Raw genomic sequence first — 20,652 nt, 5'->3', positions numbered from 1 at the left:
GCAAAATGGGAAAGAGTACCCAAGAGTTTGAGCTGGGGTAGGGATATGTTCAGGGCTTCTGACTTTTGAAAATTAATCTAGGAATTGGCCAGGGATTGGTATTTTGCAAGTGTAGCGAGTAAGTTAGGGAGAGAGATGGAAGGATTGGTAAGAAAAAAGAGGAGGTTGTCCACGTATATGCCACAACCTTATGAATATGGCCACCTGAAGAGACACCTGAGATATCGGGATTTAGATCTGAAATCTTGGCGAGATTGGATGGTAATTCTGGCATAATGAGATATCTTTTCCCTCCTTAGGTATCACAGTAATATGGGTGTGGAGTGAGTCCCAAATGAGCACATGTGTGGTGTCCCACCACGGGTTTTTCGTGTTTCACACCTCTTTTCTATATTAAGTGGTGATACAGGTATTTCATAATTTCACCACAAGATGTCAGTGTTTTATATATATATATATATATATATATATATATATATATATATATATATGCTTCTATATAGTGCACAGCTGAAGCCAACTAAGGGTTACTCTTTCTTATGTATTATGTACTCATGTACTCTTATTGTCCAATGGAGATGCTCTTTTTTCCTAGCCTATCATTTTTCTTCTTTTTCTTTGCAGATATTCCTTTCCACCACTCACAGGGTCTCTTACATATCCCTGTAGGAAGTAGTCACTTGGTGGGAGGAAGTGTATCGTCATTTCTCCTCAGATTCTCGTGGGAAGAGGACACACAGAGCAGAGGTCCCAGCTGCAGCCAAGCCAGAGCCTGGCTGTTCTAGGATCCTTGTCCGGAACAAGTCAGTCTAGTCTATTGTGTTAAGTTAGTCAGTTTCTCTAGTCTATCCACTATATCTCCTATGCAGTGCTAGACACTAAAAGAGGAAGAAGAGTCGGTGATAACCCTAGCCCATGCCGAGAACCCCTCTACAAACTGCAGGGCAGTATCCTAAAACACAAGAGGTACTTGCCTGGATAGAACAAAGCTACCAGAAGGTCTACGTATTCTATCTCAGTACAGGTGAAACCGGGACACCCTCGGAAACTTCACCCTGGTAACCACAGCTGGGTCTTGTATCACCCTATTAGGACAGGAAGCTCGACACTCTAGGGCAGAAGGTGGTCAGACATTAGTCTAAACACGCGTACAAGTATCTCTAACGTTACGGCAGAGCACAAGTATTACATTGGTTTGGGACAAAGGAGCAGGCCTGTTGCACCCTAAGGGCATGGGCTGAGTTCTTGCCTAGCTTGTTGCCAAACTCAAAGAAGTGGAGGCGGCATTAGGCAACTGACGCTTTGGCGAAAGTCAGGAATTTAACAGAAAAGTAACTAGTTAATTTGTTACAGAGTTCCGTTAGGACTTCAGGGCGGTCTCAAATCAAGGCTTTCTCCTTGTCCTAGGTGGGGTGGGGCAAGGGAGAGGGTGAGGGAAATGGGGACTTGGTCCGGGAAAGAGATAGGGTTGATAGACACGGACAGGGCTTTGTTAAGGTATGCGTGTGAAAGGAATAGATAATCTATTTAGGTGTAGAGGTTGTGCGTGTGTGGGAAAGAAGTGTAGTCCTTATCCAGGGGATGGAGAAGCTGCCAGGCATCCATCAACTGGAAAATATGTAGGGACTGCTTAGCTCGGCGTAGAGCCCTCCTCTGGGGGTTAAGTGGAGATGCATCCCCCAGTTACCTCCCTGAACAGTCTGGCCCCCATTGCGTTCCCACTTAACCCCCTGGCAGCAGGACTGTTCTCTGTTGGATATACTTTACCCTCCTGGGCTCAGCTCATATCTTCTGTCTTCACCATCAGCTCCAGCAGTGTTTGCTCAACCTATCAGCGGTTACAACACTGTCTTGGCAGAAAACGTGAAATGAGCCCAAGGGGGTAAAGTATATCCAACAGAAAACAGTCTGGCCACCAGCTAGTTAATAGGGGATATAGTGCATCCCCACTCAACTCCCTGGGAGCCAGATTGCACCTCCCAGTTTGTTTTGGTCAAGTACAGGTACCCAAACCAGACTTTTTTTCAAGTTTGGTTGAGCCTGTTTAACCTAAACATCCATGGGTCTGCTCAGCACTTCCACTTCTCAGGAACTATAAGTATAGGATGGACCTTTATACAATAAACAACCCTTATTCAGTAAATAAGCAACATCCCTTTAACCCCTTAATGATCGAGGTAATTGGTTCCAGGATGTCCGGGTTAATTTAAGGCAATGTTCCTCCCCGCCTTCTAAGAGTCATAGCGCTTTTATTTTTCCACCTACAGAGCTAGGTTTTTTTAGTATGATATTGGTGTAAATGAAAAAATTGGATACCTTTTTTTTTTTACTGATATAAATTTTTAAAAATAAGCAAACAATAATGTTATAATTTAATAGATTTTTATAATAGGCAAGGAGGTATTTCAAAGTTTTGTTTCAGGGGGTTTATAAGGGATTTTAAAAAATATTTTTAAACTTATTTTTTTAATCACACTTTTTTTTTTTTACATATTTTACTGTATAACATGCAATCATTAGATTGCATATACTGATCTATGCTATGTCACAGCATAGCATAAATCAGTGTTATCGGCGATTTGTGCATAGAGCCTGCCTGAGAGCAGACTCTACACGCAGATCACCCATCTGACAGGATGGAGGTAAGTGTCTTACCTCCACCCGTCGGTACAAGTGATTGGGACCCCGCAGCATGGCTGTTAAGCACCTGTCACTGACTTCCTTAAACGCCGCAACTGCTATAGATCCTAGCGTTTAAGAGGTTAATGACAGGCAGCTGCCTGTCATTATCTCCGGCCCCTGGCCACATTGATGTGTGAGGAGCCACTCAGACTGCTCAGTCCTCACACACATCAAAAGCCCCTCGCTGTCAGGAACGTATATATATATGTATTAAGGGCGTGAAGGGATGAATGATGTTCAATAAGTCTGTGAATATCTTTAAAGGGGAAGTATATGAGAAATAGCTTCTGTGGTGTCCCACCACGGGTGTTGCTATTGGTTACACCCTTTGCAAAAGTCTGTACTTAAAAGAGTAAGTGGTAATGTAGCAGCACCAAAGTTTTACCACTTGATGTCGTTGTTACAAGTATTTGTGTCCAGATATTGTACAGCAGTAGGAGCTAAAGGGTTACTGTTTTCTTATGTACCACATGGATCTGTTCACCAATCACCAATAAGAGTTCTGTCTTCTTCTAACCAAACCCCTTTTCTTTACGTCTTACACACACACACTCCTCACCCACTCACAGCACAGTATACACATGCTGTAGGAGGGAAGTCACATGGGAAGAGGAAATCCAAGGGTGTTGGGGTCTAGACGTTGAGACCTAGACACAGTTGTCCCTCAAGCAACCTTACCGCACACTATGCAGTGTTAAGCTACTACTAGAGAGGACAAGTCAGGGATCATCTCAACCCACGTCGTGGATATCGTAACAGTGCAGGACAGTATCCTCAAGAAATAAAGGAACTGACAAAGTTGCTAGTAGCCCAAGCACTCTATCTTGCAGCGCGGGTGTAATCGGAGAACTCTGACCACTCTGCTCATCCCAGGTAACAAGGTCTGGGGCTCGTGTCAACCTCTAGGACGGGTCACCCGACATTGGTGGGCAATAGGTGGTGCAAAGACCAAGGAGTCAAAACACCCCCCCTTCTCCCCCTTCTGTGGGTGGCAGTGCCAATAATCCGGGGGAGTCACTACTCCACTCCGGACCACTGTGATAATTGCCCAAGGGACCCCCAAACAGCCCGGCAGGTTACTGTCCACAGGGGAAAAGGTATAGCCAGCCCAATTAAAATAAAGGGTGTGCCAGCATACCTGTGTGCCCAACCGGCACTGCCGTCACCTCGACCAACCACCACGGAGTGGCGTCACACTTCACCACCTGGCAAGTGACCACCCGCGCCTCACAGCGGGGCATCACCACACTTCCACATCTAGATTATGTAATCTAGTGGAACAGAAAGAGTGTACTTGTCTAACATAAAGAAAGTGTGGGGTAAAGAAAATCTAGTCATTATTTCTGCAGGGGTGAGCCTCAGACTTCTCCTTTAAGAAGATCCAGATCCAAACATAGCTGGAACCAAACTAAAGCTAAATTTAACTTTTTACAGATAAAATACATGAGAACAGAGCGTGCTTTCATATGTTGTAAATTAGTCAATTTGTGGTAGATTGTGTAGATAAATCCCATACAGTATTTAAACACCTACAGTCAGAGACATCTACATAGACTGTTCTACGTATCGCAGTCATGAAGCTTTTCCAGGTTGTATTTCTCTCCGCAGCGTGTCTGCTGATCTCTGAAGGTAAGAACTATGCATCCACTGTACCTGACTCCTGTATCGGGCAATAATACCATTTTACTCCTTCTACTCCTCATCCTGTTATATTTTGATTGGACATTATGGAGGTTTTCCACTTTGGACATCCTGTTCTTAGTTCACTGGTCTCTGGTGGACCTGCTGGGACCTGACATTAGTGTTCATTTTATTCTCCTTGTCTATATAACTAAATTAGGTACAGTTGTAGTATGTTACATTTTGAGGTGTATTGGGGAAAAAATGTGCACGGTATTTAGCTGTAGGAGAATTGTGCTTTTTTTATTGCAATGTATGCTTTTACCATATACAACACATGTCTACCTTCATGCAAACAGGAGCAGATTTGAGAATTATAAATGGACATGAAGCCAAGCCTAACTCCAGACCCTACATGGCTTACATAAAAATCAATGATAATATGATATGTGGAGGAATCCTGGTGACTGCAGACTGGGTGCTGACTGCTGCTCATTTCACAATGTAAGTACATGGAGATCTCATCATAGCTGGCACAAATATGGCAATGCCCAACAAAGGTAAATGACATAACACACAGGGACATAGTAACATAGTAACATAGTAAACAGGGTTGAAAGAAGACAAGAGTCCATCAGGTTCAACCTAGGAAAATCCTACTGTGTTGATCCAGGAAGGCGAAAAACCCCTATGGGGCAGAAGACAAACGCCCCACCACAGTGAGAAACTCCCCCCCCTCCCCCGACTGCAATGGCAACCAGAACAATCCCCGGACCAACGTATCACCAGAAATCTAATGCCCATAACTTGTAATATTATATTTTTCAAGAAAATCATCCAGGCCTCCCTTGAACTTATTTAATGAATCAGCCATGACAACATCATGTGGCAGAGAGTTCCACAGTCTTACCGCTCGTACAGTAAAGAACCCGCGTCGATGCTGATGATGAAATCTTCTTTCCTCTAGACGTAGAGGATGCCCCCTTGTCATTGTTACAGACCTAGGAGTAAAAAGACCACTACAAAGATCTCTGTACTGTCCATTCATATATTTGTACATTGTGATCAGATCGCCCCTAAGACGTCTTTTTTCTAGCGTAAATAACCCCAAGCGTGATAACCTGTCCTGGTACTGTAACCCACCCATTCCCTTAATGACCTTTGTTGCCCTCCTCTGCACCCGCTCTAGTTCAGCTGTGTCCTTCTTATATACCGGTGCCCATATACATGGCCTTACACCTACAGAGACCATGAGATGCTGACACGTGATTTTAAGCATATGTTTCTTCTGAAAATGTCTTATTTTTTCTCTAGGCGCAATGGTCACACAAAGGTTTTTCTTGGAATGAATTCAAGTGATTTTAAGGCTAAAGAACGAGATCGAATCCCTTACTATGTCAAGACACACGTCATCCATCCGAGTTATAATCAGACGACATACAACGATGACATCCAACTCATAAAAGTAATCTCCTAAACAATACATGATACTGTAGATGTATAGGATAGACAGACAGTTAGAGAACAGTCCATACAGCTTGTGCCGTGGCCTGGGACAGTGGGACTGGCGTTGAACCAGCTGGTGGCTTCTGGTGTTTTTGGAAGATACTTGTCATGGGGGACAGGAGTGGTAACACCCACCCCTGGATGCATGGCAACTGGATATTAGTTTGAACTTATGTGAGGTGCGGAGTGTAGGTGCAGCAGCAGAGATGACAGAGTCCCACTTGAAACAGTATTCAACTTTACTAGAATTAATCTTCAGTGAAATACAAAACAATAGTGCTCAAGTACTTGGTGCAAAAATCGATAGCAACAGTAGTAGCTTGAAGAAAAGAAATAGATAGGAACGCATAGCTGCGGTGGTGACTAGCTCTGGAACTAAACTCTACACGTCCCTGCTGTGTAATAGTAGCTGAAATATATGTACTGGATGGCTAGCTAAGTGCCATGTCCAGTGTTGCAGGTACTGATGTTGGACCTGCTGGTGGGTTTGGTGTTTTGGAGCCTCGCTCTGAACTGCTCTGATTTCTGCTGCTAATTAGGATATTTAAATGCAGCTGTCAAACATGAGAGCTGCATTTAAATGGACTACTTTGCCTACCATTCACCATGCGGGAACAAAAATGTTATAATTTAATAGAGTGGACAATTCCGCATGCTACGATATGTAATATATATATATATATATATATTTTTTTTTTTTTTTACATATTTTTATTTTATAATGGGAAAGGAGGTATTTTAAAACTTTTATTTTGGGGGGTTTATAAGGGTTTTTTATTTTATGTTTTTAAACTTTTGTTTTTTCAATTACACATTTTTTTTTACACTTATATTTTGCGACAAAAAATATTAAACTGTCTAGCCAGATAGAAACAGTCCTAATTGCGCCACAATCCTAGTAGTGGTGCTGCATGGGGGTATGACTGGACCTGTCATCCACATAAAAAACTGAAATTAGAGCTAAGTCACTGGTCAGGTGATCTAAGTGCAACCACCGGCGCAACTCACTATAAACAAGGTACACTTATTTCATTAGAATGAATGTATAAATTATGTATGTTACAAAGTATCGCACAAGCATGCCAGTATACTGAAAAATATTCAATACAAGGTCCATGCACTGGGATCTCGCTAATCCGTCTGACCGTGGTACCACAAATCACAGCTCGCCCCCTCCAGCATAGGACTGCACCTAGGTGCTCATACCTGGGTTACTGGAGCAAGTACTAGGAAATTAGGTCCAGTGGAGACAGTCCGCAGCGAGACATGGTAGGAGATGGTTCCTCAATATCGATGTATTTACATAGGGCACTGGACACAGTAGTTAATGTGGATATTCCACCAGAACTCAAGTCCAGGGACAGGCAGTGTGGTGGACGGCATGTGGGCATGCTCCGGCCGGCAGCGCGCACCAAAAAAACTTCCTCCCATAGATCTTGTGACGTCACAGACAAATAGTAAGGAGGTCGTAGGAGACCAAAAAAACTCTGACGCGTTTCAGAAAATAGTTTGTTTTCCTGACGATGGAAATAGTGAGTTGCGCCGCTGGTTGCACTTAGATCACCTAACCTGTGACTTAGTGGCTCTAATAAGTGTTGAGAAGTGTTCGAAGAAATCCTTGTACTCACGTATGGATAAGTCTAGTTATCTCACCTAACCGCCTTCTGCCCCACAGAGTCGGGTGACCCGACCTGGTCTCTGCTCTGGGTGGAACTGGCTTGTAGTGTCCCTCCTACAAAGCTGAGCGCTTGCCAGTAGAGAGTGGCTTTCTGGCACTGTGCTCCTATTCAGTTGTTCTGTCCTTGGCATAGGCAAGGGTTGAGATCTCCCTTGGCTCCAGTTTCCCTAGGAATTTGGTCTAGCAGTCCATAGTGGTCAGCTAATGTCTAGAACAGCTATACCCACTTCCTGCCTGGCCTGTAGCAAGGCACTAAAAAACTGACTAAGGGGCCTAGTCCATGGAGCGATAATCGGCCGAGCCGTCCTGATTTTGCTGATTATAGCTCCGTGGAATAGAGACAACGATCGTGTCATAGAGATAAACGATCGTTTATTTAGGTTCAAACCTAAAACCATCTTGCTCGGACCGCGCATGGCTGCGTGTAATAGTGCTGTGAAGTCGGTGCCCGATGATTTCAAAAGCACCATACATTACCTAGCATGTTGCAGGTCTTCTCCTGCCCCTCTTCTCCCGGTCAAAGCACGCAGCAGCAGCTTCGGAGCGGCCGGGACCGCCATGGCTAGTGATTGGCTGAGTGGTCTGCTAGCTCAGACAGGCCGCACCAAAGCTGTTGCTGCGCGCGGGACAGGGAGGAAGAAGGAGCGCAGGAGAAGCCCTGCAACATGTGTAGGTAATGTATGGTGTTTAAAACAAGGACTGCAAGGACATCGGTAACAATGTCCCTGCAGCCCTCGCTAAATGGGCCGTGGAATAGGCCCAGTAAACGATCATGGATCTAGCAGATCGGCGCTCGTTTACATTATTGATCAGGCCCCCATCGACCCATGGAATTGGACCCTAAAGAAAGTGGTTACTGAAAAGGGAAGTGTAAGGGTTGCTAGACCTAAGTGTTAACTGCAGCTGTGCTGTGTGAGAGTGACATTTAGTGGTTGGAGTGAGGAACAGCGGCTAACCTTTCCTATCCTGTGATACTAGAGTGATACAGTTTTACCAAGGTGTAAGAAGAGAAAATAAAAGACGTAGTGGGACACTACATAAGGAATAAAAAGGGCTTTTTAAAGTGAATGTACCACTTTTGTTTGTTAAATAAAAATTATACTTATTTAAAAAAAAAAAAAAAAAAAAAAGCGAATGTACCATCAGGTACATTCGCTTTGAGGTTTGCATATGAATAGAACAGCGCTGGAAAGCCAGTGCCTCTGTCCTTTTTATTGAGCTGCTGCCCGGTCCCCACGCATGGCGCCAGTCTGTTACGGAGCACCGGCCCGAGCTGAAGCATTGGGGCCTGTGCTCCGGAATAAACAGTTTTAAAAAAATGGCAAAAGACCCTCTTTTATCCTGCATGTATACTATAGTAAGCAAGTAACCTATAATAAGAAGATAAAGAGGGATTGGTTGTGTTGGATTACAACATGCCTGATCATTTGGTCCCATGAGAGATACAGTACAATGCCAGAGGTGTCTAAATCCCTAGTCCCAATGAAATAAGCAAACACATAGAATTTCCACCTTGTTTGTAGGGCAGGTGGGAAAAATAGTTTATATATGAATATGAAATCTCATCTTATTGTTAGGCTTGGTGGCCAGGTTAAAAACTGCAGTATTTCAGAATAGGGATGAGCGGACCAAAAGTCCGACGGCATCTTCGCTCCATTACTATGCCTGCGATGCCTACGATCCCGGGTGCATAGTTGTGCTCCTGGGAATCTGCGGGCAGGATCTTCCAGGGAATGTGTCTTGAATTCCCTGGAAGATTCTGCCCGCAGATTCCCGGGAGCGCAACCATGCACCCGGGATCGCAGGCATCGCACTGGAGTGAGCGGCTTTCGGACCGAAAGTCCGAAAGTTCCGCTCATCTCTATTTCAGAACTTCATTACAAAATAAATAATAAAAAAACAAAACAAAACATGTTTTACATAAAACTTAATTTAAACAATAGGTTATTTTCCAATTACACATTCCCTTTAAGACATTTATAGGCAGCTCTGGTTACCGTCACATCTGTCAGTACCAAAAAACCCTGAAACTTTTACTAATCTCTGTTACAGTTGTCTCGTCCAGCAAAGCTTGATTTTAAAGTGAAACCTCTTCCATTACCAAAGGCATTTAAAGATGTGGATGCAAAAACAGTCTGTCAAACAGCGGGATGGGGAGAGACGAAGGAAAACAAAAATGCTAAACATCTCATGGAAGTCAGTGTCTCAACCATAAGCAGAGAAGAATGCCGGAAACGTTTGACTGTTCAGATGGAAATCACAGAAAACAAGATTTGCACCAGTGTGGGACCTAAAGGACAGGACACCTGTAAAGTAAGTTTGGAGAAATGGTTTATTCAGATATTCAGAAGATCAGAAGCTACACCGAGGCAGATATAATAATGCAAATGTGCCAGAATACAGGCGTCACACATACACACGTCACTTAAAATCTTAGGTGTAGTCCATTGTGATGTGGACTATACGACTTAACCTATTAACAGCTTTTACTGGTCAACTAGTTATAGGAACAATAAAGGCAGGGGCGTAACTAGAATTGACTGGGCCCCATAGCTAACTTCTGATTGTCCCCCTCCCCCCCCCCCCCCTTAACCATATTACCATATTTAGCAATGTCTCACTGTAACTGACCAAATCCTGTATACCGAGACCAGTATGCAAGGGGCAACTATTACCATCACACCATGACCACTAACATTACCACCATATTGTTACCAACCAAATCCAGTATACTAAGACGAATACTACAAACAGTACCGATTTACACGGGACAAATATTATCACCACATACTGACTAATATCACCACATAGTGAATAATGCTACCACTGCTACGGAATAAAATCCACAGTACATAGTCTACAGTCCAATATCACCAGTGACCATATAGCAGTGTAGTGTCCCAGCAAAGGTGGGCCACTAATGATGCGTTTAAGCAGAGAGATTTATCTGACAGATCTTTGAAGCCAAAGCCAGAAACAGACTATAAACAGAGAACAGTTCATAAAGGAAAGACTAAGATTTCTCCTCTTTTCAAAACCATTTCTGGCTTTGGCTTTAAAAATCTGTCAGATAAATCTCTCTGTGTAAATGCACCATAAGGGTACGTTCACACGTACCAGCTCCGCAGCAGATTTTCTGCTGCAGATCCGCAGCAGATTTCATCTAAATAACTGAACAAAGCATCAAATCTGCACCATCAGATCTGCTGCAGATCTGCTGTGGATCCTATACGTGTGAACGCACCCTAAGGGGGACATTTATGAAGTCCGGCGTTTTTTACGCCGGACTTATAAATGTCGATTGAAACTTAGAGCCTAGGCCTGAATACCCTACTTGCCCAAAAGGTAAAACTTAACTTTTAATTATTGCTATAAAATATACATAAAGAAGGAAAATGTGATTATTGTGTATATACAGTGCTAGTAAAAATAGATACACACTGCTGAGTATATGATGAGATAATGAATTCAGAACAGTAATTTTTCACTGGGTCTTGCAACCACTTATGAGGTTCAGGTTTATAACACTCTGGGAGGTATGTGACCTTTGCAGTTGTTATGCTGATTCATACTGTATGTGCTAGTGACACATGACTGATCTGTTGTTCATTCACTTTGAAAAAATTTTTTTCCACTCTTTTTTATGTGGTTATAAATAGTAGCAAGGCGTTGTGACTCTTACGGAGGGGATTGGAAACACGATACGTAACTGTCTTGTGTTTAATTACTTATAGTTATCGAGTCAGAAATAGTGCACTTGGAATGAGTGTCACTGTATTCTATAAATGATGTAAGCGGCTTGGTAACTGTAGCGCTGATTCTCCTGCTACCAGTTATACATATACCGCTTACGATCACTTTGGATGCGGGACCAGGCTGTGAGATATGGGGGGAGGGCTTGGACCGCTGTGTCCGCTCTTTGCCTATATTCCACCCCGTAGTCAGCAAGGCTGGGTGCCCGTTATCATGGGTATCGCTACTTATAGTTTGACTCCAGTTAACTGTGACGGTACTGAGATGGCACTAAGATGCTTGCGCTATTGTGCTCTAACGGCGAATGTACAATCGCTCGCTATCTGATAGTCACAGTACACTACGGCAGATGCTGATTCAGATGCTGCCGCTGGAGTACTAACCGCTCACAACGGCGGTGTTAACCACTCACTACAGCGGGTACTACTGGGTGAGTGGTACTAAGTATCCAATTCTCTCCGTGTCACAATTGCTACTTCATGTCTGAAGGTTCACATACTCTTCACATAATCTACTCAGTTCAGTGTGATGCTATATTAAAATTGCCTTAGCCATCCTGCTACTACTGACTAGTTTCGTCGGCTGCGCCGACTTTTTCAAACTTTTTCATACTTTGAAAAAGTCGGCGCAGCCGACGAAACTAGTCAGTAGTAGCAGGATGGCTAAGGCAATTTTAATATAGCATCACACTGAACTGAGTAGATTATGTGAAGAGTATGTGAACCTTCAGACATGAAGTAGCAATTGTGACACGGAGAGAATTGGATACTTAGTACCACTCACCCAGTAGTACCCGCTGTAGTGAGTGGTTAACACCGCCGTTGTGAGCGGTTAGTACTCCAGCGGCAGCATCTGAATCAGCATCTGCCGTAGTGTACTGTGACTATCAGATAGCGAGCGATTGTACATTCGCCGTTAGAGCACAATAGCGCAAGCATCTTAGTGCCATCTCAGTACCGTCACAGTTAACTGGAGTCAAACTATAAGTAGCGATACCCATGATAACGGGCACCCAGCCTTGCTGACTACGGGGTGGAATATAGGCAAAGAGCGGACACAGCGGTCCAAGCCCTCCCCCCATATCTCACAGCCTGGTCCCGCATCCAAAGTGATCGTAAGCGGTATATGTATAACTGGTAGCAGGAGAATCAGCGCTACAGTTACCAAGCCGCTTACATCATTTATAGAATACAGTGACACTCATTCCAAGTGCACTATTTCTGACTCGATAACTATAAGTAATTAAACACAAGACAGTTACGTATCGTGTTTCCAATCCCCTCCGTAAGAGTCACAACGCCTTGCTACTATTTATAACCACATAAAAAAGAGTGGAAAACAATTTTTTCAAAGTGAATGAACAACAGATCAGTCATGTGTCACTAGCACATACAGTATGAATCAGCATAACAACTGCAAAGGTCACATACCTCCCAGAGTGTTATAAACCTGAACCTCATAAGTGGTTGCAAGACCCAGTGAAAAATTACTGTTCTGAATTCATTATCTCATCATATACTCAGCAGTGTGTATCTATTTTTACTAGCACTGTATATACACAATAATCACATTTTCCTTCTTTATGTATATTTTATAGCAATAATTAAAAGTTAAGTTTTACCTTTTGGGCAAGTAGGGTATTCAGGCCTAGGCTCTAAGTTTCAATTGTTAACCAATACCTCCCTTAAGGTTGGGATCACCTACCCCAATCAAGGACTTATAAATGTCCCCGCATCTCCGGTGCTACGGAGATTTATGTAGAGGCCCGTGCGCGTCGGTGCGCACAGCCGAAAACCTACACCACCTGAAAAGTGGATTAGGTTTTCGGCATATCTTTGCACTGCAAAAATGATAAATTGCGTGGACTCTGAGTCCGCGCCCCCCGTAGCGCTCCCTCCCCACCCCCTCCCCGCCCCCCGGTGTAATCGGCGGAAAGTGCTGATATGCAAATATTTTAAAAAAATACGCAAATCTGCACTTTCCGCCGAAAATCATCCGTACACCGGATGATACATGTCTCCCCAAGTCTTTATTGCACCTGAGCAAAGTAACTCACTCAGGTACTTACAGTGGGATGAAGTCAAGATGTACTGTGTGTTTTCCCCACTAGGTGTCGCTGATGTACTTAATGTCTGTCTTATATTGAGCACAGTTGACGGAGGTATTGGGTTAACTGATTTTGTATCATAATGTTACAGGTGCAGTCATGTTTCCATCCCTTTTCTATCCTCTATTCTCTCTTCTCTTTTGCACACTCACAGCCCCACCAATTACAAGGGAGTTTAGTTTTCCCTATAGGAAGGAGGAAAGGAAGGAGGTTAGTTCCTTGGTGAGGGTTCTGTAGTTTCACTAACTACACAGAGAGCAACACAGAAACAGTTCCTGCTGCAGTAAAGCCAGGGACGTTATTCTGGTTAAGCTACTGAACTCTGTCTATCATTCTGCACCTACACACCAGGTTATCCAAATCTGTGAAAGCAGTGCCCGTGGGTGGGTACCAACGCCACTCCAGGCTACGGTGACAAGTGCCCAAGTGACCCTACACCCACCTAGCAGTCATAACACAGCCAAAGCTACCCCAGCCAACGGCAACCCATATATAAGCTCTACACAGGTTCTGACTTACAAGGGGCATCTTCTTTGAGTGCATCATAGGGGGTGTCTTCTCCAATTAGAGTAGCTCACTTTTCCTTTTCTTCTCCATTCAGCCTGGGCCATCATGAAGACTTCTCAGCCACAAATCATAGGATCTTCCAGACAAACATTTTAGGCTCCTTACTCATGCACCATTATCCTCCACATCTATTTGCTCCATCTGTTTCCTCATATAGTAGTTAGTCCCCTCTGTATCCATATAGTAGCTGGATCGTTGTGTACCCCATATAGTAGTCAGACCCTTCTGTGCCCCCCATATAGTAGTTAGGCCCCTCTGTGCCCCTATACAGTAGACATACACCCTGATGTGCATCTGTATAGTAGTTAGGCCTCCCTGTGCAGGTAGACTCCTCTTGTAGGTAGTATCACCATGTAGCTATTTCTCCCATAGGTTGTGTCCCTAGTAGGTAAGCATCCTCCTGTAAGTTACTTCCCTGGTAGTTACCTTCCCCCTATGTAGTACCAGTTATCTTCTACAAAAGTCTTGGATTGATTATACCTGACTGGAACAGTCTCTGAGATAGTTTTGGCTATAGTGACTAGGTTCAAGAGACTAGGGGGCTACCAGAAGGGACCTGTCTAATAGTACTGTACTCTGCCAGGCTGACTCTAGTGAGACTTTTGTAGAAGATAACTGGTACTTTGAATATACCGCCTCTTGCAGTAAGAGATCACAGAGTTCCAGATCCAGGAATATGGGCCCCAGGCTAGGACATCTGAGTGGAGCAAATGCCTTGAGAATACCCAAGGCAATTGAGCAAGGTTCAGTAAGGTACCTCTTTGGTTTAGTAGCCAACATGTTTGGGATAGTCCTTTTCAGCTGAAGGACTTCCTGGTGAAGCGGTAAAGAGAGCTGGTCACCCCACACCCTTTAGTGGTAGTGCTGTATGCTGGGGTAGCTGTGTGGTGTTGTGGCTGCTGCGTGGGTGTAGGGTCACTTGGGCACTTGTCACGGTGCCCAGGAGTGGTGTTGGAACCCACCCCCGAACAAACAGGCACTGCGCTTGAGGTTTGGGTAGCCCAAGTGTCAACTGGTGTACAAGTCCAGGTGCAATAAAGAACAGACCAGAGTCCAATGACTTAACCAGAAGAACTTCCATTTACTTATAATCTTCAGTGCAATACAGGATAATAACAAAACTTTGGCATGCAGGTGCAGGCAGGAGGTAGTTACAGTAGACTTTACGAAGTGAGAGTAAGGTGTAGTAGAGGAGCGTCTTGAGGGCCCTGCCCAATGTAGTAGTGTACTCTGCCGGGATAGCATAGTTAAGAATAAAAGTGAGAGAAAAAGAAGATACTTGTACTCATTTATAGATACTTTTGATCTGACCGCCTTTTGCCCTATAGTGTCGGGTTACCCGTCCTGCTCGGGTAGTATGAGGTCCCTGGTCCCTGTGCTGGGTTGAGTAGACTTTCCAAGACTTCCTAGAATAGCAGTGCGTTACAGTAGCATACATAGGCTTTCACGCTGCTTTGTTTTACTGGGGTTAGTAGCTAACTTCAGGTATACTGCTCTGTGTGTTGCTGAAGGTATCCCTGGCGTGGACAAGGTTTTCTTTAGAGGACGTCATTCCCTCCTAAGGCTTCTAGCGGTGCATGCTAGCAGTAGTTAACAGAAGGAAAAACGCAGCTTGCTCAGGTCTCTGTCTCTCTCCAATGACTCAACTAGTAGAAGACACTCCCACCAGGAACTAGCTCCTTTTTATAGGGGTTTCCTAGCTAGTGGGTAATTGGTGGGGCTGTGTGTGTTAGAGAGGATAAAGAGGATAGGCAGAAAAGTGAGGGAAACAAGCCTACACCTGTGACTGGAGAAAACATAACATGTGACAGAAAACTGTTAACCATGAGATCTTCAGCTGTGCATTGTACAGTACATCCAATAAATACCACAGTGACCCCTAAATCAACTGCTTCACTCCAAGTGTTGGATTCACAGCAACACTTTATTGCTTCTCTATAATGTCCTCCATGCTACTGCTGCTTTAAGGATATATTATAAAGATGTTGGGGAGCAGAATGCCCTCTACTGTCTTTGCATTATACAGAAGACATCATGGCAGCTAGTCTACAACCTGTCTGGAGCTGAGCTCAGGGAAACGGACAACTAAAGATAGAGTCTGAAGAGAGGAAACAGAAGCAGTGTCATTACTGTATATATATGTAATGGGTTATTCTGATATTAATATTATAGACAATTTGGAGGAGATTTATCAAACATGGTGTAAAGTAAGGCTGGCTCAGTTGCCCCTAGCAACCAATCAGATTCCATCTTTTAATTTCCAAAGTGTCTGTGAGGAATGAAAGGTGGAATCTGATTGGTTGCTAGGGGCAACTGGGCCAGTTTCACTTTACACCATGTTTGATAAATCTCCTCCTTTAATTACAATGCAGAAATGGGGCTGGATATTGGAAAAAGTAATTAATAAATTATCTTTATTTAAACAGGGCGATTCAGGCGGACCCTTGATATGTGATGGTGACCTTAGAGGAATCCTGTCTTATAGAGATTATCCTTGTGGAGAAGCTAATGGAGCAGCTGTGTATACTCTTCTAACCAAGGAATATGGAGACTGGATCAAAAGTATCACAGCAAATAAGCCCTAAAGCATCTCTACTTATAGCTTGCTTTTTCTTGTATTACTTCCTTTTATATTGATAAAGTCTACACTGACTGCAAATACGTTTTTGAAAAGTTCACGCTAGATCGGTTCCTTCAAAACACTGGACAATTGTGTGCAATGGAGAAAAATATTACCCAATCTTTCTTAGTTACTCCTTTAGGTAGGTACCATCAGCTACAGTGTATGCTCTACGTTCCCAAAATACTTTTGATAAAGATGTCCTGATTCACATTAAAAAATACTTTTAATCATTGGTGGACAGTGTCGGGGCTTCTCAGCTGTTAAGTCCCCTCTCCCAGCCCCAGAGCCAGAGCTGTAATCCTAAGGGCTCGTTCACACAGAGCAAAAGCAGCTGCTGAAATTTCAGCCGTTAAAATAGGTGCAGAGCTAATTTCCATTGTGTTGAATGGAAATTCTGCTCTGCAGTTCACACGGTGGAATTTCCGCACTGAACTAATCCGCTTTCCACCAGAAGAATGAACATGTTCATTCTTCCGCTAACGGAAGCCTATACAAACCAATGGGGCTCTGATTTTCTGTTTCAGCGCGGAATACGCGCGTATTCAGCGCGGAATACAAGCGTAATACAAGCGGAAATTATGCGCTGAATCAGCGCGGAAATGGAGAAAAAAGGGGGGGAGGAGGATTCTAGTATATATTCTGGTATAGTCTAGTTTACTCGCCAAATACTCGATGAATTTCAGCACTGAATGCATGCAGATTCAGCGCGGATTCCTCGAGTATTCCGTGCTGAATGTGACAAGAGCGGATTACGAGCTGAACACTTTCCTAGCGGAATACGCAGGGATCCTGCTTACATTCTGCTTATATTCTGCTCGGAATTCAGCGTCAGTTGATTTCAGGCGGAAATATTTCCTTGCGTAATCCGCCCCTTTTGCTCCGTGTGAACGTAGCCTAATGCAGCAAGCGCTGGACTGGGAGAAGCCCCGCCTTGGTGACACTGTCCACTAATGATTAAAAGTATTATTTTCACCTAAAGGACACATTTGTTAAAGATATTGTGGGAACATCCAGCAGACACAGTAGCTGAGGGTGCCAAGAAGGCGCCTACCTGAAGAGGGTAACAGTTTTACCTTAGACATGTAAAAACACCAGAATAATAGCACATACAAGTTAACATCAGGCAAAACATGGGATGGCCACCTAACTTCTTCAAGCACACAGAATACCATGCAGTTGTAAGGATCAACTATATCCTGGGTCTTAATTTTTTCAGGTGATGAGATTCTGGTTGAGGCTGGTTATTCTATAATTCTTTGCACTTTCGCTCAAATTGCAGGGACTGAAAAAAAATTGCTAAAGCAAACATACCCTCTAAGAAACATAATAGAGTTATATAGATTTATATATATATATATATATATATATATACAACAAAATCGCAATTGAAGACAGCGTCTTTTAGAATATCAAAAAAGTTTCTTCTTTTATTTTATTTTAGCCATATGCGTACAAAAATATCAGACAACGTTTCGGCCCTTCAAAAATACATACTGAGCCTTTCTCAAGTATATTACAACAAAGTGCAAACAGAAGTTTTATATATCAAGTGACCAATCACCACCAACATACAATTAAGAAAGTGCCAATCATAGGAGACTAGGGGCGGGGGCATTCACCGGTTAACCAAATCTTCACAGTTATATCCAACTGTGAAGATTTGGTTAACCGGTGAATGCCCCCGCCCCTAGTCTCCTATGATTGGCACTTTCTTAATTGTATGTTGGTGGTGATTGGTCACTTGATATATAAAACTTCTGTTTGCACTTTGTTGTAATATACTTGAGAAAGGCTCAGTATGTATTTTTGAAGGGCCGAAACGTTGTCTGATATTTTTGTACGCATATGGCTAAAATAAAATAAAAGAAGAAACTTTTTTGATATTCTAAAAGACGCTGTCTTCAATTGCGATTTTGTTGTGGATAAAGTACTGGGAACGAGCCAACCTGGTGGAGGACTGTGCGTCTATATGGGAATACCGCTGCTTTCACCTGGGAGATATATATATATATATATATATATTGTGACAATCTGCTGGGTCTGAGACGGTTGGCACACTATAAACTTCAGTCCAGTCAGTGCTGTATGCTTTAAACTGACCACAGTCAGATTTATTGTCCGTTCAAGGAAAAACGTAAGACATAGACAACACTTTGCAAATAAAATAAAACCTAGGCCGTCTAGCCACTGACTAACACCACAGCTTCCCTGGCTGTCACTTCTGAGCCCACTGCTCAACGTTACCAGTTCCACTGGTCTTACCAAGACCACTGCCTGTGTTCTCCCACCCTGGGAACCATCAACTGGGAAGCTCTGAGGTCTCTAATAGAGCTCCACCAGGTGGGTTTCAGAGCCTCATCAGCTCTAAGGTTGGAGTGGAGTATATGGACCAGGAGCTCCACCTGAACCACAATCCCAACTCCAGAGGCACAGTACTGCCTCTCAAAGCCCCACCATGCCACAATATTTATTCCTTTTTAAAAATCCAAAGTCTTTCAGTACTTATCAGCTGCTGTATGTCCTACAGGAAGTGGTGTTTTCTTTGCAGTCTGGCATGGTGATCTTTGACAGTTCCTGACATGGACAGAGGTGGCAGCAGAGAGCACTGTGTCTGACTGGAAAGAATACACCACTTCCTGCAAGACATACAGCAACTGATAAGTACTGGAAGGCTTGAGATTTTTAAACAGAAGTAAATAACAAATCTGTATAACTTTCTGGCACAAGTTGATTTGAAAGGAAAACATCTTTTGCTGGAGTATCATGCATTAGATTGCATATACTGATCAATGCTAGGCCATTGTATATCATTAAAGTGTAACTGTCTTTTTTGTGTCTGCAGAAATCAGTAGTATAAGTGATTTCAAGATACTCTATAATAGGTTTTATGAGGCAAAAAAGCCTCTTTCTGTACTCAAAAAGCAATTTCCAACCCCCCCCCCCCCCCCCCCCCCCCCCCCACGTCTTATCTGTGCATTATCAGGCAAATTTGTCTACATTACAGAGAAGCCTGTGAAGTCGGGTTCTGCTGTGTCCATTATTTCCCTATGGAGGGGGGAGGGGCCGAGGGAGATGAGTGAGCAGGAAGAGGAGACATAAGGGTCAGCTGTTTGTAGACTGTCTGGGCACCTAAAATGCTGGATTCAGAGGTAAGAAAGGTCAGTGCTTATCTAGGAACTTGCTGAGAGAAGATTGCAGGGTGTTGTGCTGTGCAGGACTGCTCCGTGCTCACTCACTCCTCTCAGCCCCTCCTCTCTTCATAGCCACATAAAGGACACAGAAATCCTGCTTCTTCTGAAGTCAGGGGGGACCTAGGAAAACTGCTTTTTCATTACAGAAGGACACTCTTTTGCTCGATAAAACCTATTACAGAGTTTCCTAAAATCGCTTGTACTATAGATATTTATTGTTTTCAGAAAAATGACCCTGAAATGACAGTTTTGCTTTAATCAATATTATGAGAAGATCACTTATCTGACATGACGTAGGTAAGTATTATACCCCCAGGGAAAGGGATTTGGACCCCCACAGTTGGACCCGCTCAGTCTCTATTGATTGTGGCTTTTGACAGAGTTAATGGCAGGCAGCCTTATAATTGCGGATGCCTGTCATTATCCCCGGCTCCTAACACTAATGTGTGCTGGGCTGCTCACAGTAAAGCAGCCCCACACACATTAAAACTCCTTCACAATCAGGAATATATACACACGATCCTATATATATATATGCATGAGGCGTTCCCTGTGTGAGACTATGAAGGCCCATTGTTCTTTGATACAGTCCTGACACCGGCATTCGACAGCAGGGGTAGGGAACCTTGGCTCTCCAGCTGTTACAAAACTACAACTCCCATCATGCTTGGACAGCCAAAGCTTTAGCTTTGTTCGTCCAGGAATGATGGGAGTTGTAGTTTTCCCACAGCTGGAAAGCTAAGTTCCCTACCTTTGCTCTAGAGCTAGTTACATTTATGTATCAAAGTGTATCAAACTGTGAAGCCAATAATATTTACACAGCTATCCATTGTCTAAAATGTTGAGTCTTTTCTTTTGTATTATTTCTATGCATGCCCAATGCTGGTCGTCTGATAACCAGATACTATAACCATAACTGTATTTT

At 43.5% G+C, this 20,652-nt stretch overlaps 1 protein-coding gene across 1 annotated transcript; it reads left to right on the top strand.

Annotated features, from left to right (window-relative positions):
- Positions 1-4,225: 4,225 nt before the first annotated feature.
- LOC138786563 (granzyme A-like) lies at positions 4,226-17,884 on the top strand. Its single transcript, XM_069963547.1, has 4 exons — positions 4,226-4,311; positions 4,662-4,806; positions 9,568-9,799; positions 16,340-17,884. The coding sequence occupies exons 1-4, from the start codon at positions 4,257-4,259 to the stop codon at positions 16,496-16,498; spliced, it is 591 nt and encodes a 196-aa protein (XP_069819648.1). The 5' UTR covers positions 4,226-4,256; the 3' UTR covers positions 16,499-17,884.
- The last annotated feature ends 2,768 nt before the right edge of the window (positions 17,885-20,652 follow it).

Source organism: Dendropsophus ebraccatus, chromosome 3 (assembly GCF_027789765.1).
Source record: "Dendropsophus ebraccatus isolate aDenEbr1 chromosome 3, aDenEbr1.pat, whole genome shotgun sequence".
NCBI classification, from domain to species: domain Eukaryota; kingdom Metazoa; phylum Chordata; class Amphibia; order Anura; family Hylidae; genus Dendropsophus; species Dendropsophus ebraccatus.
The sequence above is the reverse complement of the archived record's forward strand: the minus strand, read 5'-3'. Positions and strand labels throughout refer to the sequence as shown.

Coding starts and splice junctions, on each gene's coding strand:
- LOC138786563 (XM_069963547.1), top strand. CDS start 4,257: ATGAAGCTTTTCCAGGTTGTATTTCTCTCCGCAGCGTGTCTGCTGATC. Junction 4,312..4,661: donor GTGTCTGCTGATCTCTGAAG/GTAAGAACTATG, acceptor TCATGCAAACAG/GAGCAGATTTGAGAATTATA. Junction 9,800..16,339: donor AAGGACAGGACACCTGTAAA/GTAAGTTTGGAG, acceptor TTATTTAAACAG/GGCGATTCAGGCGGACCCTT.